The sequence below is a fragment of the Pseudoliparis swirei genome, chromosome 12 (assembly GCF_029220125.1).
Source record: "Pseudoliparis swirei isolate HS2019 ecotype Mariana Trench chromosome 12, NWPU_hadal_v1, whole genome shotgun sequence".
NCBI classification, from domain to species: Eukaryota; Metazoa; Chordata; class Actinopteri; order Perciformes; family Liparidae; genus Pseudoliparis; species Pseudoliparis swirei.
Window position 1 is genome coordinate 23,042,740 of NC_079399.1, and position 23,540 is coordinate 23,066,279.

The following is a 23,540-nucleotide window of genomic DNA, read 5'->3' on the forward strand; positions in this document are numbered from 1 at the left end:
CCCTGTTCATTGGTCCCATGTGACCCCTGTTCATTGGTCCCCATGTGACCCTGTTCATTGGTCCCCATGTGACCCTGTTCATTGGTCCCCATGTGACCCTGTTCATTGGTCCCCATGTGACCCTGTTCATTGGTCCCCATGTGACCCTGTTCATTGGTCCCCATGTGACCCTGTTCATTGGTCCCCATGTGACCCTGTTCATTGGTCCCCATGTGACCCTGTTCATTGGTCCCCATGTGACCCTGTTCATTGGTCCCCATGTGACCCTGTTCATTGGTCCCCATGTGGACCCTGTTCATTGGTCCCCATGTGGATCCTGTTCATTGGTCCCCATGTGGACCCTGTTCATTGGTCCCCATGACCCCTGTTCATTGGTCCCCATTTGGACCCTGTTCATTGGTCCCCATGTGACCCCTGTTCATTGGTCCCCATGTGACCCCTGTTCATTGGTCCCCATGTGGACCCTGTTCATTGGTCCCCATGACCCCTGTTCATTGGTCCCCATGACCCCTGTTCATTGGTCCCCATATGACCCCTGTTCATTGGTCCCCATTTGACCCTGTTCATTGGTCCCCATGTGACCCCTGTTCATTGGTCCCCATGTGGACCCTGTTCATTGGTCCCCATGTGGACTCTCTTCATTGGTCCCCATGTGGACCCTGTTCATTGGTCCCCATGTGGACCCTGTTCATTGGTCCCCATGTGACCCTGTTCATTGGTCCCCATGTGGATCCTGTTCATTGGTCCCCATGTGGACCCTGTTCATTGGTCCCCATGTGACCCCTGTTCATTGGTCCCCATGTGACCCCTGTTCATTGGTCCCCATGTGACCCTGTTCATTGGTCCCCATGTGGACCCTGTTCATTGGTCCCCATGTGACCCTGTTCATTGGTCCCCATGTGACCCCTGTTCATTGGTCCCCATGTGGACCCTGTTCATTGGTCCCCATGTGACCCCTGTTCATTGGCCTTAAACCCCGCCTTCCTCCTGCAGGCGGCGGCGGCCTCGGACCGGGAGCTGTGTGCGGCGCTGCACCTCAAGCTGGACCGCATGAAGGCCGAGTGTGATAAGCTGGCGGCGCAGCTGAGCGCCAAAGACGAGGCGCACGCACTCTCCCACAGGAAGTACCAGCTCCTCAAACAGGAACTGGAGGACACAGTAAGCCCCGCCTCCTTTTGATGCGCTTTCTATTGACTAATGTTCAAAGCCCTGAAAGTTTAAATAATATTCAAGCCATAACAGTTATTCGACTATTAGGTAATAATAAGACTATTAAGCAGTAGTCTAATAGATTCCGGACCGGGTAATGTAGGCTACGATGTTTTTGACAAGTTCCTTAAATCATCATAATTATTGGAGGACATTCTGGGGGCGTTTTGTGCTCCTCGTGATATCAGGGGCCACACTCTCTTCCTTAAGGGCCGTTTGCCCCGGTGTGTTTCCGACGCTGATCTAAAGGCCGGGTTCAGCCCTGACTGTAAGCTCTATCCAAGGGGAAGGTCGGAACTCTTACATGAGCTGACTCTGCTCAGAAAGTATTGTCTTTGTTTGTTTTGTCATCGAATGCTGGAGACGACGCGACCGCCACAGGAAGCTTCACGGCTGCCTTCAAGGGCGCTTCCCTCGCTCCCTTCCTGGCACTCAGAGCTCTGCGATGTCCGTGAGGTCACGTGATCAGACCGACCTACCGGGGGGCTGGCAGTGGTGCTGAATCGGCAGCATTCTTCAAGGGGCTCCATCAATACGCCCCCGGCACATGACGCCTTGAAGACCTTTGATACGTCACGCGGGGCGCGGAGGGGCTGCGTGTATTTGATCTGCTATCGGGTGGATGGGGGACTCTTCTTATTGGTTCATCATCCCAGAGACAGGGTAATGATCCAGGCCCCGGGGCGTCACTTAGTTCCTGTACGCCGCGCATATATTGATGGACACGTCCTGGTAGGGGCTCTGACGCTACTGGCAGGTAGGAGGGACCTGAACTCAGTGTGTGTGTGTGTAATCAAGTAAACTGTACAATTGACCTTGTGACCACACACCTGGACGTCTCCTCATGTCCAGACCGCCTGCTGTCATGAGTGTCTATATTCAGCCTCGTGAGATTCTGACGACTGAACTCGGCCCGGCGGTCCCGCCCTCCACAGGTCCGGTCGGCGGAGCGCGGTCGTGCTTCAGAGTCCGAGCTGCTGAAGCTGGAGCAGAAGGTGCTGCGCATGGACGCGGAGCGAGAGGCCGTCCTCACCTCCATGGGCGAGGAGCTGGACGCAGCCTGTCGCAGCCTGGCGAAGAACGGGGAGGACAAGCTCCAGGTGAGTGGCTCTGTTCGTCGTGGGGTCGACGCCCTCACGGCCTCGGCTGCTTCCTGAGGCCTCACACACGGGTCCACCTGAGAGCGGTGGAGAGGTCAAACACTGACTTCCTGGTAGTCGAAACATCTCCACCTACCTTCCACTTCCTGGTAGTCTAAACATCTCCACCTACCTTCCACTTCCTGGTAGTCTAAACATCTCCACCTACCTTCCACTTCCTGGTAGTCTAAACATCTCCACTTCCTGGTATTCTAAACATCTCCACCTACCTTCCACTTCCTGGTAGTCTAAACATCTCCACCTACCTTCCACTTCCTGGTAGTCTAAACATCTCCACTTCCTGGTATTCTAAACATCTCCACCTACCTTCCACTTCCTGGTAGTCTAAACATCTCCACCTACCTTCCACTTCCTGGTAGTCTAAACATCTCCACCTACCTTCCACTTCCTGGTAGTCTAAACATCTCCACTTCCTGGTATTCTAAACATCTCCACCTACCTTCCACTTCCTGGTAGTCTAAACATCTCCACCTACCTTCCACTTCCTTGTATTCTAAACATCTCCACTTCCTGGTATTCTAAACATCTCCACTTCCTTGTATTCTAAACATCTCCACCTACCTTCCACTTCCTGGTAGTCTAAACATCTCCACCTACCTTCCACTTCCTGGTAGTCTAAACATCTCCACTTCCTGGTATTCTAAACATCTCCACCTACCTTCCACTTCCTGGTAGTCTAAACATCTCCACCTACCTTCCACTTCCTGGTAGTCTAAACATCTCCACTTCCTTGTATTCTAAACATCTCCACCTACCTTCCACTTCCTGGTAGTCGAAACATCTCCACCTACCTTCCACTTCCTGGTAGTCTAAACATCTCCACTTCCTGGTATTCTAAACATCTCCACCTACCTTCCACTTCCTGGTATTCTAAACATCTCCACCTACCTTCCACTTCCTGGTAGTCTAAACATCTCCACCTACCTTCCACTTCCTTGTATTCTAAACATCTCCACCTACCTTCCACTTCCTGGTAGTCGAAACATCTCCACCTACCTTCCACTTCCTGGTAGTCTAAACATCTCCACCTACCTTCCACTTCCTGGTAGTCGAAACATCTCCACCTACCTTCCACTTCCTGGTATTTGTTGACATCTCCACCTACCTTCCACTTCCTGGTAGTCTAAACATCTCCACCTACCTTCCACTTCCTGGTAGTCTAAACATCTCCACTTCCTGGTATTCTAAACATCTCCACCTACCTTCCACTTCCTGGTAGTCTAAACATATCCACCTACCTTCCACTTCCTTGTATTCTAAACATCTCCACCTACCTTCCACTTCCTGGTAGTCGAAACATCTCCACCTACCTTCCACTTCCTGGTAGTCTAAACATCTCCACTTCCTGGTATTCTAAACATCTCCACCTACCTTCCACTTCCTGGTAGTCTAAACATCTCCACCTACCTTCCACTTCCTGGTAGTCTAAACATCTCCACTTCCTGGTATTCTAAACATCTCCACCTACCTTCCACTTCCTGGTAGTCTAAACATCTCCACCTACCTTCCACTTCCTTGTATTCTAAACATCTCCACCTACCTTCCACTTCCTGGTAGTCGAAACATCTCCACCTACCTTCCACTTCCTGGTAGTCTAAACATCTCCACCTACCTTCCACTTCCTGGTAGTCGAAACATCTCCACCTACCTTCCACTTCCTGGTATTTGTTGACATCTCCACCTACCTTCCACTTCCTGGTAGGCTAAACATCTCCACCTACCTTCCACTTCCTGGTAGTCTAAACATCTCCACTTCCTGGTATTCTAAACATCTCCACCTACCTTCCACTTCCTTGTATTCTAAACATCTCCACCTACCTTCCACTTCCTGGTAGTCGAAACATCTCCACCTACCTTCCACTTCCTGGTAGTCGAAACATCTCCACCTACCTTCCACTTCCTGGTAGTCGAAACATCTCCAACTACCTTCCACTTCCTGGTATTTGTTGACATCTCCACCTACCTTCCACTTCCTGGTAGTCTAAACATCTCCACCTACCTTCCACTTCCTGGTAGTCTAAACATCTCCACCTACCTTCCACTTCCTTGTATTCTAAACATCTCCACCTACCTTCCACTTCCTGGTAGTCGAAACATCTCCACCTACCTTCCACTTCCTGGTAGTCTAAACATCTCCACTTCCTTGTATTCTAAACATCTCCACCTACCTTCCACTTCCTGGTAGTCTAAACATCTCCACCTACCTTCCACTTCCTGGTATTTGTTGACATCTCCACCTACCTTCCACTTCCTGGTAGTCTAAACATCTCCACCTACCTTCCACTTCCTGGTATTTGTTGACATCTCCACCTACCTTCCACTTCCTGGTAGTCTAAACATCTCCACCTACCTTCCACTTCCTGGTAGTCGAAACATCTCCACCTACCTTCCACTTCCTGGTATTTGTTGACATCTCCACCTACCTTCCACTTCCTGGTATTTGTTGACATCTCCACCTACCTTCCACTTCCTGGTAGTCGAAACATCTCCACCTTTGGCTTCTCTCTTCCATCTCCGCCATGTCCTCAGCGGGTGGTGTCCTCAGCCTGTACCCTCAGACCTCCGTCAGTCTGAGGGACGTCGACGGTCACAGGTTTAAATCCCGTGTCTGGAGCCTGGTTCCGCGGCGCTGCTGCTGAGGAAGTCTCTGCGTCTCTTTGAGTCCCGCAGACGTCTCTTTGCAGCTCGTCCAGATCTCCTCCTCCTCCCTGAGAGCTTCCTGTGGTGCTTTGGGGTGGAGACCGAAGGCTCGTCTCATCCTCCCACACAGCAGCCGCCGCCCTTTGAGCGGCTCCACATCTCGGGAGATTCTCTTTGCTTGGATCTGGTCTTGAAGAAGCATCTCGACAGCGCCGCGGTAACCATGTTTGCCGAGGCGCGGGTTCAAAAGCCCGCCGCCATGTCTGATCTCACGCCAACACCTGGCCACCAGGGGGAGTGAAGACAGAAAGCTGCTGTTGACTTCTAGTTTGCGGCCGTGAGAGTTTTTCTTTGTGATTTGGGGTTCTGAAGTCTTTATTGTGAGTCATGGTCTCTGTTATGAGGACATCTCTCTGTAAATGGACTCACGCAAACATTCACCACCACGAGGTTGACCTTCGAGATCATTCTGACTATGTGTCTCCAGGACTGAAGGTGGAGCTGGTTCATAAAGGAGGAGGAGCTTGATACCTGAAAGCTCTGGCTCCTCCTACTTTAGACTAGGGACCACAAGTAGCCTTGCATTTAGTGAGGCAGCTCCCTAGTGGGGCAGTATGGTACTACAAGCCATCTAGTGGAGTAATATGGTACTACAAGCTCTCTAGTGGAGCAATATGGTACTACAAGCTCTCTAGTGGAGTAATATGGTACTACAATCTCTAGTGGAGCAATATGGTACTACAAGCTCTCTAGTGGAGTAATATGGTACTACAAGCTCTCTAGTGGAGCAATATGGTACTACAAGCTCTCTAGTGGAGTAATATGGTACTACAAGCTCTCTAGTGGAGCAATATGGTACTACAAGCTCTCTAGTGGAGTAATATGGTACTACAAGCTCTCTAGTGGAGCAATATGGTACTACAAGCTCTCTAGTGGGGTAATATGGTACTACAAGCTCTCTAGTGGAGTAACATGGTACTACAAGCGCTCTAGTGCGGCATTATGGTACTACAAGCTCTCTAGTGGAGTAACATGGTACTACAAGCTCTCTAGTGGGGCATTATGGTACTACAAGCTCTCTAGTGGAGTAATATGGTACTACACTCTCTCTAGTGGGGTAACATGGTACTACAAGCTCTCTAGTGGGGCAATATGGTACTACAAGCCATCTAGTGGAGTAATATGGTACTACAAGCGCTCTAGTGGGGCAATATGGTACTACAAGCCATCTAGTGGAGTAACATGGTACTACAAGCGCTCTAGTGGGGTAATATGGTACTACAAGCCATCTAGTGGGGTAACATGGTACTACAAGCGCTCTAGTGGGGTAATATTGTACTACAAGCTCTCTAGTGGGGTAACATGGTACTACAAGCGCTCTAGTGGAGTGATATGGTACTACAAGCTCTCTAGTGGGGTAATGTGGTACTACAAGCTCTCTAGTGGGGTAATGTGGTACTACAAGCTCTCTAGTGGGGTAATATGGTACTACAAGCTCTCTAGTGGGGTAACATGGTACTACAAGCCATCTAGTGGGGTAATATGGTACTACAAGCTTTTTAGTGGGGTGATATTGTACTACAAGCTCTCTAGTGGGGTAATCTGGTACTCGGCTTCATTGGTACCTGAAGCCCCCCCCCCCCCTCTTAGTTGTGTGTGTGAGCCATTAGTAAGCTTAGGCCTCCATCAGCGTGTGCAGCCCTAACGGCCCCCCACCAAACAGAGACCTGCCGGTCTCACATCGCAGCGTTCATGTCCCCGTGTGGATGAAGGATGATATGGACAGTGCAGTCGCCCAGTGTTGGAGGCATGCTGAGGGCCATGTAGTGGTGTGACCGTGTTTACGCTTTATCTGAAGTGTGTGTGTGTGTGTGTGTGGCAGCAGACGTTAGGAGTTGACAGACCGTCAGTTTGTATCGCTGATGCTGACAAGAAGGAACAAAGTCCCTGAGCTCATTTTCATGACACACACAACCTCTGTGCATGTGTGCATGCACACACACACACACACACACACACACACACACGCCGATCTAAGTTGTCAGAAGCGGTTCTTCTCAACAGTGATGGGTTTAACCACAGCTCTGCTATTCATCCGGTGGTCTGTCCATCACACTTTCTGCGTTCCTCTTGTATTTGGTGTCGATGTGTAAAACCTCCTGAGTCCTGACCCCTCATAGCATCCTGACCCCTCTGACCCCTCAGAGCATCCTGACCCCTCTGACCCCTCAGAGCATCCTGACCCCTCTGACCCCTCATAGCATCTTGACCCTCACACTTCTCTTCTGTTTTAACAGGCGATCTCACAGAAGCCTGGATTAGTGAAGGACCTCCACCGCTGGCTGGCTGAGACACAGGTACGATCCTCACATGTGCTGCCTTGGTCTAAATAATCGATCATACATATATACAGAATATATAAAAAGAGACCTGTCAATCACCTGGTAGCCCCGCCCCTAAAGCATCCCCTGCTTTATGGTCTGTGTCTCTCTACAGACCATCATGTCCTAAATGATGACATCATGCTGTATAGATGAATACTTGAAACTAGAGACTGAGACAAACTCATGTTTACAATGTTTACTGAGGGAATACATCAAGAGAAGTAGAGTCATGATATAGACTTCTATACAACCAGAGGAGTCACCCCCTGGTGGTCAGGAGAGAGAATGCAGCTTAACACATGAAGCATAGACTTCTATACAACCAGATGAGTCGCCCCCTTGTGGTCAGGAGAGAGAATGCAGCTTAACACATGAAGCATAGACTTATATACAACCAGAGGAGCCCCCTGGTGGTCAGGAGAGAGAATGCAGCTTAACACATGAAGCATAGACTTCTATACAACCAGAGGGAGTCGCCCCCTGGTGGTCAGGAGAGAGACTGCAGGACTAAGCTACCTCTGCATTAGCTTGAGAATGGAAGGTTGCCGCCTGTCTGACAGACGGTTCTATAACGTAGTGTTGTGGTGAATTCCAGCCCTGATCCCCTTAAGTCTTGATTAAAACCGTCACTATCTGAGCTAATGATCTCACTTCACCCCATTGATTTTGTATTTACTCAACCACCCAGACCAAGATCCGCTGGCTGTGTGAGGAGGTGCGTGAGTCCACCAGCAGAGAGCAGCGCTTAAAGAAGCAACAGCAGCAGACCAGGGATCAGTTGAAGGCCCTGAGGCAGAGCCGCGTCTCGGAGCAGACGGCCCTCCTGCAGCGCCTGGACCAGCAGGAGCAGCTGCTGCACGTCCTGGACGCCGAGAAGAGAGGTACTCCAACAGACCCAAACACACCGGCACGGAGGACGCACATACGCAACGTATGAGTTACGGGTTCAGATGTGCGAGTCGGTCGTCTTGTCATCAAACTAAAGCCGGCTATACAACAGCAAGGCATCATGGGAGACTCGTCAGGCCGTGTGTTCCTCGTCGGGCAGCTAATCCCTGATTAAAGGAAGCGCTGGATAATAAATCCTCTGGTCGGTGGATTAACTGCAGGGGAACGGCGCTCCATGGACTCACTCCCTGATTCCTGGTCCCACGCTGACTTCCTGTTCGCTGTGTTCACTGGATTCAAACACACTGTAATCAAAAGAGCACTAATTAAATGATATGACTGAAGGTTGTTTTCTTTGTTGTAACTGGTGCATTGACTGTTCCTCTGCATCTGGTGCGAGAGAGAGAGACCATAGAGAGAGAGACCATAGAGAGACCATAGAGAGACCAGAGAGACCAGAGAGAGCATAGATAGAGAGACCAGAGAGAGCATAGATAGAGAGAGCATATAGAGAGAGAGAGACCATAGAGAGAGAGAGCATAGATAGAGAGCATAGATAGAGAGAGAGAGACCAGAGAGAGAGAGAGACCATAGAGAGAGAGCATAGATAGAGAGACCATAGAAGAGAGAGAGAGACCATAGATAGATATAGAGAGAGAGAGACCATAGAGAGAGAGAGACCATAGATAGCGAGAGAGAGAGGCCATAGAGAGAGACCATAGAGAGAGAGAGAGACCGCTGTGGTTCCACTCAGCTGTCCCGTGTGTTTCAGAGCTGCTGGAGAGGAGTCGCAGGAAGGAGGAAGACATGCGGAGCCTCCAGGTGAGTGTTTCTCATCGTGTTCACGCTGCTGCGCTCTGATTGGTTCACCACAGCGAGGGACGCTCTCTGTTGTTTCTTTGTGTGCCGAGTGTCTGAAGCTCTGAGTCCAGACATCAGCCTGAGGCACGTAGGGCATCACAGCCCACACCTGAGCTCACAGGTACACACCCCGACCAGAACCACAGCACCAACTCCCTGGACTGGACCATTAAACACACACACACCTGAGCTCACAGGTACACACCCCGACCAGAACCACAGCACCAACTCCCTGGACTGGACCATTAAACACACACACACCTGAGCTCACAGGTACACACCCCGACCAGAACCACAGCACCAACTCCCTGGACTGGACCATTAAACACACACACACCTCTCAAGATGGCGCGGCTGTGTCCAGTCGCCGTCGCGGCAGCTCCGCGGAGATTGTGCGCTCTTTTAGTTTTTGTGTTTATTTTTAATATTTTCTTTGCCACAAACACATCGGCACTAACAACATACGACCGCAGCACACTTTTGGACATAAACTTTTGCGCAAAACAAGGGTTTTTGTCCACTTTTTCCATCGATCCAGCGTGGCCGGCAGAGATTGTACGAGCGAACCACAACAACAACAGTGGAGCCGCTACTACGGGAGACGAAAACATCGAGGGAAACGGAGCGAATTCGGAACAGACTGAGAGTTCAAGCCCACCGTCCACCTTTGCCCAGCATCCTTCTTGCTAATGTCCAGTCTCTGGAAAATAAGATGGATGATTTTAGGGCAAGGATCAGATTCCAACGGGACATGCGGGATTGTAACATCTTTTGTCTGACGGAAACTTGGCTGACCTCGCTGGTGCCGGATCGAGTCATATGCCCAACCGAGTCCTTCTCTGTTTTCCGTGCAGACAGAACGGAAGAGTCTGGTAAATCTAAGGGTGGAGGGTTTGCTTCATGACAAACAACATGTGGTGTGACCCCAAGAACATTAAGACTCTTTCTCGTTCCTGCTCGCGAACCTGGAACATCTGACGATCTCATGCCGTCCATTCTACCTTCCCGGAGTTCAGCTCGGTCATCACCACAGCCGTCTACATTCCACCACAAGCGGACACCGACGTAGCACTATCGGACCTACATGATGTGTTATGTCGGCATCAGAACAAGTATCCCGGCGGCTGTGGTGGTGGCTGGGGACTTTAATAGGCAAACCTAAAAAGTCATGCCGAACTTTCACCAGCACATTACGTGTGCTACCAGAGGAAAGAACGTTGGACCACTGCTATACGCCATTCAAGAGAGGCTACAAGGCTGTCTCTCTCCTCCGTTAGGGAAATCAGACCATGCCGCCATTTTCTGCTTCCGGAGTATAAACAAAGGATCGCGCGGGAAGCGGTAGTGACGAGGAACGTAATGCGGTGGTCTGACCAATCAGAGGCTGAGCTACAGGACGCTCTGCGTGTCGTCGACTGGGACATGATCCAATCCAGTTCCAGTGGCGTCAGCGAGTTTGCGGAAGTAGCAATGAGCCTCATAGCAACGCTAGCGGACACCATCGTCCCCACGGTAAAAGTTAGGGTCTTTCCGAACCAAAAGCCGTGGGTTGATAGATCCATCCGTGAAGCTGTGAACGCCCGCATTGCTGCCTATAACTCCGGTCTTGTATCCGGCAACATGGACGAGTACAAGGCAGCGGTCTATGGACTGAGGAGGGCGGTGAAGGACGCCAAAAGGAGGTACCGAGACAGAGTGGAATCACAGATGGAGCAGCGCGACACCAGGCGCCTATGGCAGGGGCTACGGACTATCACAAACTACCAGAGCAGACCCGCGCAATGGTGAGTGCCGGCGCATCCCTAGCGGACGACCTGAACTCATTTTATGCACGGTTTGAGGCTAGCAACAACAGCGCTAGCTCGCCGCTAACAACAACACCGTTAAGCGTAGCCGAGGTGAGTTCTACCGCTGGGGATGAACACACTCTCTGTGACCGAGCACAGTGTGAGGAGGGCTCTGTTGAGGGTGAACACCAGGAAAGCTGCAGGTCCAGATGGCATATCTGGGCGAGTACTGAAGACCTGTGCTAACCAGCTAGCTCCAGTGTTCACCACAATATTCAACCTCTCCTGGCTGAGTCCGTGGTCCCCGCCTGCTTCAAGAGATCCACTATTGTCCCTGTGCCCAAGAATGCTTCTCCAGCATGTATGAATGACTACCGACCGTGGCCCTCACCTCGGTGGTCATGAAATGCTTTGAGAGGCTGATAAAGGACTACATCTGCGCCTTCCTCCTTCCTCCATGGACCCGCTGCAGTTTGCTTATCGCCCAAACAGATCCACGGATGATGCTGTCTCCCAGGTACTGCACACCACACTCTCTCATCTGGACAGCCAGAGGGGGCTATGTGAGACTGCTGTTCATTGATTATAGTTCAGCTTTCAACACCATAGTCCCTCCAGACTGGCCGGCAAGCTGATTGAGCTGGGACTGAACACCCCTGTGTGCTTGGATCCTGGACTTCCTGACCGCCAGGCCACAGGTGGTCAGGGTGGGCAGACACACCTCAAATCCCTCACCCTGAACACAGGATCCCCCCAGGGTTGCGTCCTCAGCCCCCTACTGTACTCCCTGTACACACATGACTGTGTGGCCAGGTTCAGCTCAACACCATCATCAAGTTTGCGGATGACACAGTGGTGGTGGGCCTGATCTCCGACAACGACGAGAAGGCCTACCTGGAGGAAGTTGCTGATCTGTCACTCTGGTGCCAGGACAACAGCCTCATCATGAATGTCACCAAAACTAAGGAGCTGATTGTGGACTTTAGGAGGGTACAACAACAGAGGACGTACTCACCACTGGGGATTAACGGGACTACTGTGGAGAGGGTGAGCGGGTATAAATACCTGGGAGTCCACATCACCGAGGATCTGACATGGTCAACGAACACAGACACTCTGGTGAGAAAGGCAAGGCAGCGCCTCTACCACCTCAGGCAGCTGAGGAAATTTAAAGTTTCCCAGAGGATCCTTCAGTCCTTCTACTCTGGAGCTGTAGAGAGCGTCCTGACAGGAAGCATCACAGCCTGGTTTGGCAACTGCTCCGCTCAGGACAGGAAGGCTCTGCAGAGAGTAGTGCGTTCGGCTGAGCGCACTATTGGAACTACACTCCCACCCTGCAGGACTTGTACACCAGGAGGTGCAGAACCAGAGCCGCAGGATCATGAAGGATCCTCACCACCCCAACAACAGACTGTTTCAGCTGCTGCGGTCAGGCAGGCGCCTCCGTAGTCACGCTGCAAGAACAGAGAGACTGAGACGGAGTTTCTTTCCTCAGGCCATCAGGACTGTGAACTCCGACCTCACCAGGACCCCCACATAGACCCACACAACTGCCCCTCTTAGGCACACACACACACACACACACACACTTACTGTAAATATTGTGTTGTTTTTTATTTGTAAATAGTGTGTACTTGTTGCCCTTGCACATTCCTGCTGAGCATTGCCACTTTCATTTCACTGCACACCCTGTGTGTGTATGTGACAAATAAAACATCTTGAATCTTGAATCTTGAACACCTGAGCTCACAGGTACACACCCCGACCAGAACCACAGCACCAACTCCCTGGACTGGACCATTAAACACACACACACACACACCTACACACACGCACGCACACACACCTACACACACCTACACACACATCTACACAGACACACACCTTCACACACACACGCACACACACCTACACACACACACACCTACACACACACATCTACACAGACACACACACACACACACACACACACCTACACACACACACCTACACACACACACACACACACACACACACACACACACACACACCTACACACACATACACACCTACACACACACACCTACACACACACACACCTACACACACACACACACCTACACACACACACACACCTACACACACACACAGACACACACACACACACACACACACACACACGCACACCTACACACACTACAATGTCTGCTAAGCATTCGTTATTTTCCCTGCTGACTCCGCCCCTTTTCAAATGGGCTTCACATCAACCTGCAGCCGCCCTGATGGAGGACAGAGAGTGTGAGTGTGTGCGTGTAGGTGTGTGTGTGAGTGTGTGTGTGTGTGTGTGTGTGTGTGCATGATGACACCTGCCATCGCTCGCATGCAATTAATCAGGATCTTTCAGAGCCAGCCGAGCGTTTAATTATGAAAGATTAAGAGCGAGCGACGCAGAGGAGTTAATAAAACCAGAGCGTTGCAGGGCGAGGGACAGAGAACACGTGTTACACGCCATCAGCACATCACGGGGGGGGGGGGCATCACTTATGCATCACTAGAGAGGGAACATCAGTCAGGAGCTGGGTGAGTGGCGAGTGTGAGAGGATGTGTGTGTGTGAGTGTGAGAGAATGTGTGTGTGTGTCTGTGAGGGAATGTGTGTGTGTGAGTGTGAGAGAATGTGTGTGTGTGAGTGTGTGTGTGACCAGTCCCCTGACTCTCCGTGTCAGTGTAACCGTTGGTGTGTGTGTGTGTGTGTGTGTGATGCTCATGGTTCTGTTCTCCTCTCCTCAGGACCGCATGTTGGACCTGGAGATGGTGAGCTGCTCATCACACTCATCAGAACGCTTACAGAACAGTGGAATATAAATCCCGGTTTAGAAGCCGTGGAGGTTTAAAACAATAACAAGACTTTGATAGAGCGTCTCTAGACACTCACACACTCACAGCCCTGGAGGGGGAGGGTTCTACCTCTAAGCATCACGGACATCCTGAATCAGCTGAGTCATGGTACCCGACATGACTCGGCTGAACGCTCCTATGACCCCCCCGCTCCACTGTCCGTCCAATCGGCTGCTGTGAGGAAGAGGAGGAGAGAGCTCCACCCTCAGCAGCAGGGGGCCGGGGCTCCTTGGAACGAGAGCTTCCTCTTCTGCTCCGTCTGAAGGACCAGAGGGAGGAAGAGATCCTCTGGGTCTCATGGTGCGTTCACACCGGACGCGGCGAAAAAATTCTCGACGCGTCTGACGCAGCAGTCTCGACGCGCGTCGAAAAAAGTGTGTTCACACCAGACGCGTCGGGGGCGGAGTCATAAATGGGTCGAGGAACGACAGGACCGCAGAGTACTTCCACTTTAGTGGACCGAGCTGCTCTCCCACTGCGCTGCTCTCTCTTCTTCTCTCTTTGATACGTGTCTCTGAGACTTTTCCACCTCCGGCGGCAGATCTCCTGCCATGAAACACGTATGCCGGCGGTTGGTTCATAGTAAAGTACAACAAAGAGAATAAAAGCAAATACATACATTCAAAACTTACCAGGTAGTCCCACGGCTTCTCCGACCTTCTTCCACGCTTCATCTTTATAGCTCCGGTTTCGGTCAGTAAAAAGAGGCGTGTCATAAAGTTCGGGGTGCCCACAGACGGCGACAATAATCTTTTCCTCCATTTTTTCAACCGGCAGGACGATGACGAGCGGAGCTGCTCAACGCTGATTGGCTGACGCAACTATGACTCACGCGTTTTTGCTGCCGGAGTTGGGAAATTTCAACTCGCGCGTCGACGAGCTGCGTCTGTTCGCTGTTCGCCCCGCGGCAAACGCTCTGTTCTGCTGCTTCAAACGCGTCTGACGCGCTCGCTGGGAAACACGCAGCTTCTACGCAGCTGTGCGTTGACTTTACATGTCATCTCGACGCGCGTCGAAATTTCGACGCGTCCGGTGTGAACACACCATCAGGCTCCTCACTGAGGATTCTATGCTCTCGTCTGAGGGTTCTATGCTCTAGTCTCAGGGTTCTGTGCTCTAGTCTCAGGGTTCTGTGCTCTAGTCTTAGGGTTCTATGCTCTAGTCTCAGGGTTCTGTGCTCTGGTCTTAGGGTTCTGTGCTCTAGTCTCAGGGTTCTGTGCTCTGGTCTTAGGGTTCTGTGCTCTAGTCTTAGGGTTATGTGCTCTTGTCTTAGGGTTCTGTGCTCTGGTCTCAGGGTTCTGTGCTCTGGTCTTAGGGTTCTGTGCTCTAGTCTCAGGGTTCTGTGCTCTGGTCTTAGGGTTCTGTGCTCTAGTCTCAGGGTTCTGTGCTCTAGTCTCAGGGTTCTGTGCTCTAGTCTTAGGGTTCTGTGCTCTTGTCTTAGGGTTCTGTGCTCTAGTCTCAGGGTTCTGTGCTCTGGTCTCAGGGTTCTGTGCTCTAGTCTCAGGGTTCTGTGCTCTAGTCTTAGGGTTCTGTGCTCTTGTCTTAGGGTTCTGGCTCTAGTCTCAGGGTTCTATGCTCTAGTCTCAGGGTTCTATGCTCTAGTCTCAGGGTTCTGTGCTCTAGTCTTAGGGTTCTGTGCTCTAGTCTCAGGGTTCTGTGCTCTAGTCTCAGGGTTCTGTGCTCTAGTCTTAGGGTTCTGTGCTCTTGTCTTAGGGTTCTGTGCTCTAGTCTCAGGGTTCTGTGCTCTAGTCTTAGGGTTCTGTGCTCTTGTCTTAGGGTTCTGTGCTCTAGTCTCAGGGTTCTGTGCTCTAGTCTTAGGGTTCTGTGCTCTTGTCTTAGGGTTCTGTGCTCTAGTCTCAGGGTTCTGTGCTCTGGTCTTAGGGTTCTGTGCTCTAGTCTCAGGGTTCTGTGCTCTAGTCTCATGGTTCTGTGCTCTAGTCTTAGGGTTCTATGCTCTAGTCTCAGGGTTCTGTGCTCTGGTCTTAGGGTTCTGTGCTCTAGTCTCAGGGTTCTATGCTCTGGTCTTAGGGTTCTGTGCTCTAGTCTCAGGGTTCTGTGCTCTAGTCTTAGGGTTATGTGCTCTTGTCTTAGGGTTCTGTGCTCTGGTCTCAGGGTTCTGTGCTCTGGTCTTAGGGTTCTGTGCTCTAGTCTCAGGGTTCTGTGCTCTGGTCTTAGGGTTCTGTGCTCTAGTCTCAGGGTTCTGTGCTCTAGTCTCAGGGTTCTGTGCTCTAGTCTTAGGGTTCTGTGCTCTTGTCTTAGGGTTCTGTGCTCTAGTCTCAGGGTTCTGTGCTCTGGTCTCAGGGTTCTGTGCTCTAGTCTCAGGGTTCTGTGCTCTAGTCTTAGGGTTCTGTGCTCTTGTCTTAGGGTTCTGGCTCTAGTCTCAGGGTTCTATGCTCTAGTCTCAGGGTTCTATGCTCTAGTCTCAGGGTTCTGTGCTCTAGTCTTAGGGTTCTGTGCTCTAGTCTCAGGGTTCTGTGCTCTAGTCTCAGGGTTCTGTGCTCTAGTCTTAGGGTTCTGTGCTCTTGTCTTAGGGTTCTGTGCTCTAGTCTCAGGGTTCTGTGCTCTAGTCTTAGGGTTCTGTGCTCTTGTCTTAGGGTTCTGTGCTCTAGTCTCAGGGTTCTGTGCTCTAGTCTTAGGGTTCTGTGCTCTTGTCTTAGGGTTCTGTGCTCTAGTCTCAGGGTTCTGTGCTCTGGTCTTAGGGTTCTGTGCTCTAGTCTCAGGGTTCTGTGCTCTAGTCTCATGGTTCTGTGCTCTAGTCTTAGGGTTCTATGCTCTAGTCTCAGGGTTCTGTGCTCTGGTCTTAGGGTTCTGTGCTCTAGTCTCAGGGTTCTATGCTCTGGTCTTAGGGTTCTGTGCTCTAGTCTTAGGGTTATGTGCTCTTGTCTTAGGGTTCTGTGCTCTGGTCTCAGGGTTCTGTGCTCTGGTCTTAGGGTTCTGTGCTCTAGTCTCAGGGTTCTGTGCTCTGGTCTTAGGGTTCTGTGCTCTAGTCTCAGGGTTCTGTGCTCTAGTCTCAGGGTTCTGTGCTCTAGTCTTAGGGTTCTGTGCTCTAGTCTCAGGGTTCTGTGCTCTGGTCTCAGGGTTCTGTGCTCTAATCTTAGGGTTCTGTGCTCTTGTCTTAGGGTTCTGTGCTCTAGTCTCAGGGTTCTGTGCTCTAGTGTCAGGGTGCTGTGCTCTAGTCTTAGGGTTCTGTGCTCTTGTCTTAGGGTTCTGTGCTCTAGTCTCAGGGTTCTGGCTCTAGTCTCAGGGTTCTATGCTCTAGTCTCAGGGTTCTGTGCTCTAGTCTTAGGGTTCTGTGCTCTAGTCTCAGGGTTCTGTGCTCTAGTCTCAGGGTTCTGTGCTCTAGTCTTAGCGTTCTGTGCTCTTGTGTTAGGGTTCTGTGCTCTTGTCTTAGGGTTCTGTGCTCTAGTCTCAGGGTTCTGTGATCTAGTCTTAGGGTTCTGTGTTCTTGTCTTAGGGTTCTGTGCTCTAGTCTCAGGGTTCTGTGCTCTAGTCTTAGGGTTCTGTGCTCTTGTCTTAGGGTTCTGTGTTCTAGTCTCAGGGTTCTGTGCTCTGGTCTCAGGGTTCTGTGCTCTGGTCTTAGGGTTCTGTGCTCTAGTCTCAGGGTTCTGTGCTCTAGTCTCAGGGTTCTGTGCTCTAGTCTTAGGGTTCTGTGCTCTTGTCTTAGGGTTCTGTGCTCTAGTCTCAGGGTTCTGTGCTCTAGTCTCAGGGTTCTATGCTCTCGTCTCAGGGTTCTATGCTCTAGTCTCAGGGTTCTGTGCTCTAGTCTCAGGGTTCTGTGCTCTAGTCTTAGGGTTCTATGCTCTAGTCTCAGGGTTCTGTGCTCTGGTCTTAGGGTTCTGTGCTCTAGTCTCAGGGTTCTGTGCTCTGGTCTTAGGGTTCTGTGCTCTAGTCTTAGGGTTATGTGCTCTTGTCTTAGGGTTCTGTGCTCTGGTCTCAGGGTTCTGTGCTCTGGTCTTAGGGTTCTGTGCTCTGGTCTTAGGGTTCTGTGCTCTAGTCTCAGGGTTCTGTGCTCTAGTCTCAGGGTTCTGTGCTCTAGTCTTAGGGTTCTGTGCTCTTGTCTTAGGGTTCTGTGCTCTAGTCTCAGGGTTCTGTGCTCTGGTCTCAGGGTTCTGTGCTCTAGTCTCAGGGTTCTGTGCTCTAGTCTTAGGGTTCTGTGCTCTTGTCTTAGGGTTCTGGCTCTAGTCTCAGGGTTCTATGCTCTAGTCTCAGGGTTCTATGCTCTAGTCTTAGGGTTCTGTGCTCTAGTCTCAGGGTTCTGTGCTCTAGTCTCAGGGTTCTGTGCTCTAGTCTCAGGGTTCTGTGCTCTAGTCTCAGGGTTCTGTGCTCTAGTCTCAGGGTTCTATGCTCTGGTCTCAGGGTTCTATGCTCTGGTCTCAGGGTTCTATGCTCTGGTCTCAGGGTTCTGTGCTCTAGTCTCAGGGTTCTGTGCTCTAGTCTCAGGGTTCTGTGCTCTAGTCTCAGGGTTCTATGCTCTGGTCTCAGGGTTCTATGCTCTGGTCTCAGGGTTCTGTGCTCTAGTCTCAGGGTTCTGTGCTCTAGTCTCAGGGTTCTATGCTCTAGTCTCAGGGTTCTGTGCTCTAGTCTCAGGGTTCTGTGCTCTAGTCTCAGGGTTCTGTGCTCTAGTCTCAGGGTTCTATGCTCTGGTCTCAGGGTTCTATGCTCTGGTCTCAGGGTTCTGTGCTCTAGTCTCAGGGTTCTATGCTCTAGTCTCAGGGTTCTGTGTGTGAACTGATCCTGTGTGTGTTCTCTCCAGAACACCAGAGTGGCCCTGGACCACTTGGACTCCATTCCTGAGAAACAATGTCTGATGAAGAACTTCCAGGACCTGGAGGTGGGTCCCGATGAAGACAGATTCTCCTGCTCTGTGATTCAAGTGTGCAGTTACCAACACGGCCCGGTGATACTTTAAAGTGCTGTTGACCCAGAGGCCAACACGGCTCCCCAGGCGACGTCTCGGCCCTCAGGCCACAAGGCGTTGGTTACTTTAGTGGGTCCAGGGTGGGTCTGGTTTGGGTCTGGTTTGGGTCTGGAGCGTTGGGTCTGAGAACATCGACGTGAATCAAAATGCCGGCTCTGGACCCTCCGGCCCGGTCCGGCCGCGTCTGATAATGGAACCGCCTCCGTGTCGCGCCAACAGGAGTCCCAGCAGCAGAGGGCGGCGCTGGAGCAGCGCCACAGCCGGTACCAAGAGATCGTCTGGGACCTGCAGCACCAGCTGGACGAGTCCAAACGCAGGATCCAGGAGCACCGAGTACGACACACACACACACACACACACACACACAGATCCAGTACTGTGGGCTTCTCCTGACTCCCAGACAACAACCCGCTTCTATTTCTGTCTCTAATTGCCGTGTTTTGCAGCAGCCGTTTATGAGCTTTATGGGTGTTAGTGTCACATTGTGAGACATCGCCATGGCAATAAGGACGTGGCTCCACCCGTTACACGGTTCGTACCGCCATGGAAAACCTGGAAAAGTCATGGCATTTTAAAATGGTAATTTCCAGGCCTGGAAAAGTCATGGAAAAAACTTAAACACCTTAACTGGAAAGTTCGTTGGCCATAGCCCATGAAGCAAGTGTTTATTCTTTTAATCAAAATATTGTCTCTTATTCATTTGTTTCATTTAATGTATACTGTATGCTTTGGAATTCACATTGTTTAAATACTAAATGTTCTCACTTTTTCATGTATAAACCGAGATTTCAGTTTGGTCATGGACATTTGGTTTAAAGTCCTGGAAAAGTCCTGGAAATCCACTGGTCACTGGTCAGAACCCTGCTTTAGTCACCAACACGTTGGACCAGCAGAGAGATGATGTCTCTGCTATTGGGTGTTGGATGCTCTTCACAGCAGGACTCTGCCTGCTCCTGTTAGCACAAGTCTTCTCCGGAGACCTTTTTGATAGAATGACTCCAAACCACATGAAAAGACCCCCAGACAGCCCCACGGTTAATTTAGGCGAGCGCCGTTTAGCTAGCAGATGCTAATCGCGTTTTAGCATCAGTAACCTGGCCTGAGAATTCCATTCCATTGTCTCTGCCGTATGTCTGTGTTCTCGTCGCTAGTGACGTCACGGAGCACCGGACCAGAGTCTATAACTAGAAGTGATTTCCAGCAGCTACAACAGCCCTTCTGTTTGCAGAAGGGCTGTTGTAGCTGACACAGTGCGCTAGCAGTACCACTAGCGGTAGCAGTCATGTGGGAGTGAGGGTTAGAGGCGTGGCCACGGCTCGACACCCGAAGATCTCCGGAGCACGACGGAGAGACTCTCCCGGTGTCAGTGTGGGTTTCCTCCGAGCACTTCGGTTTCCCCCACCAGGGAAAAAACCCATTCTCAATGTTTGAAATAAGATAAAAAAGAATATATACTTTACTTCTTTTTAAATATATGTTATTATTTGTTAAATAATATTAAAATGAAGTATAAACAGGTTTCCTGGTGGAAGTCACTTCTTGTCAGTGCCTTTCATCTTCGTGACGTCACTGACATGGTCGCCATGGAAACATTGTTACTGACAAATTGTGGGAACGAGTAACTGTCACTCCCTCACTGGTAAAAAAACAACAATTTGTTGTATATTTTAAATAAGATACATATATATATATATGTACATATATATATATAAGTACATATATGTACATATATACACACATATAAGTATATATATTTATATATGCATTCATATATATATATACATTCATAAATACATATATGCACGTACATATTTACATATGTATGTATATATATTAGGGCTGTCAATCGATTAAAAAAAATTAACTAATTAATCGCACATTTTGAAATTCATTAATCGCGATTAATCGCAATTAAAAGTTAAAAGTTCATTCTTTTTAAAGACCAAATTTCACACAGAGCTGTATTTTCAAAGAGGCTCCTACCTATAAAGTGCCAGCGAGGTATTTAATATTGTGGATGATAAATTGTTTCTTCAGTGAAACATCAGATTAGTAAAAAAAAGAAGTATATTGAGACCCCATTGGTCCTGTCATCTTTAACATTGAACAGCAGAACCAGTGGCCTTGGGAACTGACTGACATTCACATATGTCACGTTAACCCTCTGGAGGCTGGGCTCATTTTATACATTTTACAAAAACATGTAAATTCACCTTTTAAAGGCGTTTGCATATGACACATACCCACGTGTTATACATCAAACATTCCAGAACAATCTCAGCTCTATTCAATGAGGCTCATTGTCCTCGCGCCGTGTTCTCTGCTCTCTGACTGACAGGCTGCTATAGAGCCTCACCTGTGAGGTGGGAGGTCCTTTGTGATTTACTGAGTGTTCATTGGTTGTTTTTCCCAAAATGTTGACAGACAAACGGATTGACCAATCACGGTGAAGGTTTCGTGTGACGAGTTCTTTCCGTGCAGTGTCCCCCGACACGTCGCCCCTCCGTTCCTCTGTGTATCAGAGGGGGAGACGGGAGGAAGGAGGAGCAGGAGGAAACCCGACTGATTCATCCACGAGTTAAACTGATTTATGCTCCTTATTTTCGCGGAGAAATAATTGTTTTAAAAACGGAAACAGTGTTAAACCGTACTGCCGCGGTTTGACACTCGGTTTGAGTGTAAAAACGTCAACGAACACCGGAATTGCGTTAAAATATTTTAGTGCGTTAACGCGGCCAAATTAATCGCATAGATTAACGCGTTAACGCTGACAGCCCTAATATAAATATATTATGGCTGTCAGCGTTAACGCGTTAATCTAGGCGACGTGTCGGGTGACGCGGCGCGGAGAGAACTCGTCCCACGAAACCTTCACCATGATTTGTCAATCCGTTTGTCTGTCAACATTTTGCGAAAACCTGACCTCGTCCTCCTGTCTTCCAGGACGAGAAGCTGGACGCCGCGTCGCGCAGCCTGAGGCTGGCGGCGCTCTCCTCCTGCGTGAAAGCCTCCGGAGCGGTCCTGAGCGGCCCGCTGGGCTCCGGGCCCCCGTGTGAGTCACTTCACCGTGACTGCTGGGAACACCCACAATGCACCAGCACAGGAGAGCTCGCCAGGGACGTTCACGATACTAATGTGTTCATCTCCTCCGCAGCTCCTCGCCGACGGCTGAGCAGTTCAGACTTGGATGAGCCCCCCGTCCACGGACCCCCCCCCTCCTCAGAGTAGCCCCCCCTCTACCTGTGTCCCTTAAAGCCCAAACCCCCTGGAGGCCGTGCTTCATCACTGACCCTCCTCTACCTCAACGGGCCTCACGGAGGGTCTCAGGTCAGAGGGTCTCAGGCCAGAGGGTCTCAGGCCAGAGGGTCTCAGGTCAGAGGGTCTCAGGTCAGAGGGTCTCAGGCCAGAGGGTCTCAGGTCAGAGGGTCTCAGGTCTGAGGGTCTCAGGTCAGAGGGTCTCAGGCCAGAGGGTCTCAGGTCAGAGGGTCTCAGGCCAGAGGGTCTCAGGTCTGAGGGTCTCAGGTCAGAGGGTCTCAGGTCAGAGGGTCTCAGGCCAGAGGGTCTCAGGCCAGAGGGTCTCAGGTCTGAGGGTCTCAGGTCAGAGGGTCTCAGGTCTGAGGGTCTCAGGCCAGAGGGTCTCAGGTCAGAGGGTCTCAGGTCAGAGGGTCTCAGGTCTGAGGGTCTCAGGTCAGAGGGTCTCAGGTCTGAGGTTCTCAGGTCAGAGGGTCTCAGGTCAGAGGGTCTCGTCAGGCAGAAGAACAATTGAACGGGTTGGATTTGAAACAAAAGGTTTGAATCCCAATAGTTTCCCTGTTACATGTATATTTGAACTTTGTTATATTGTAAATAGAGTGAGTGTATTGTTATCATGCCAATGTGTTTGTGCTCAAATGTTTACTCCAATGAAACTCTGGTGCCTTTCAACAACATGCGTCCTCATCATGCAGATCCATATATATACATGTGTGTGTACATCTCTTAATGTGCTGACCCGCCTGCTTCAGGCTTCCTGTGTCGCCTCCTATAGTTTATATTTGTACAAAGACACAACGAGCACCAGCAGGTCAGTGTGTTGTTTACTGTGAATAAATCCACACGCACACAACGTCACACGACTGCTTCCTTTCAGAGCTCAGGGTGTGTGTGTGTATATATTTATGTATATACATATTTATTTCAGAGCTCAGGGTGTGTGTGTATATATATATATATATATCCATCCATCCATTATCAATACCGCTTCATCCTCATTAGGGTCGCGGGTTATATATATATATATACACATTTATTTATATATATTTATTTAAATATATATATTTATTTAAATATTTATTAAATCTATAATTATATATATTTATTTAAATATATATTTACTTAGATATTTATATATATATTTATCTATATATATATTTATATATTTATTTCTATATATTTATTTATTTCTATATATTTATTTTAGTGCTGTGAAAAATAACACGTTAACTCAGTTAATTAAATTACAGGATTAATTAGTTTTTTTTTTTTTAACGCATGCGCAGAATGAGCTTCCAATCCGTCTGTTGTTGGTCGTCTGTCCAGCAGCATGTCATTCTGTCTCTAGTGTCGCGTTAACACGACTCTGATCCCCGTCTCGCGCGCCGCAGAGCTCGGATGCCGGCGTGTGCGCGCACATCGGGACGAAAAAAAGTCACTTGCACCCCCCCCCCCCTCAACAACTCTTCTCTCGGCTCGCGCGGCAGAGCTCCGATGCTGGCGCGCGCACTGGTGAGCAAGTTATGTGCCCCCCCCCCCCCTGTAAGAGCCCTGTAAGTGTATATG

At 50.1% G+C, this 23,540-nt stretch overlaps 1 protein-coding gene across 1 annotated transcript in view; it reads left to right on the forward strand.

Annotated features, from left to right (window-relative positions):
- The window catches only part of LOC130203066 (centrosomal protein of 128 kDa-like), a 50,578-nt gene extending 28,492 nt beyond the window's left edge, over positions 1-22,086 (forward strand). Inside the window, exons 17-26 of the mRNA XM_056428956.1 lie at positions 994-1,158; positions 2,145-2,309; positions 7,307-7,366; positions 8,082-8,274; positions 9,054-9,103; positions 13,697-13,720; positions 18,558-18,635; positions 18,942-19,055; positions 21,666-21,774; positions 21,877-22,086. Coding sequence (XP_056284931.1) covers positions 994-1,158; positions 2,145-2,309; positions 7,307-7,366; positions 8,082-8,274; positions 9,054-9,103; positions 13,697-13,720; positions 18,558-18,635; positions 18,942-19,055; positions 21,666-21,774; positions 21,877-21,950 — 1,032 coding nt within the window. The 3' untranslated portion in view covers positions 21,951-22,086. The remainder of the gene's footprint in view (positions 1-993; positions 1,159-2,144; positions 2,310-7,306; positions 7,367-8,081; positions 8,275-9,053; positions 9,104-13,696; positions 13,721-18,557; positions 18,636-18,941; positions 19,056-21,665; positions 21,775-21,876) is intronic.
- The last annotated feature ends 1,454 nt before the right edge of the window (positions 22,087-23,540 follow it).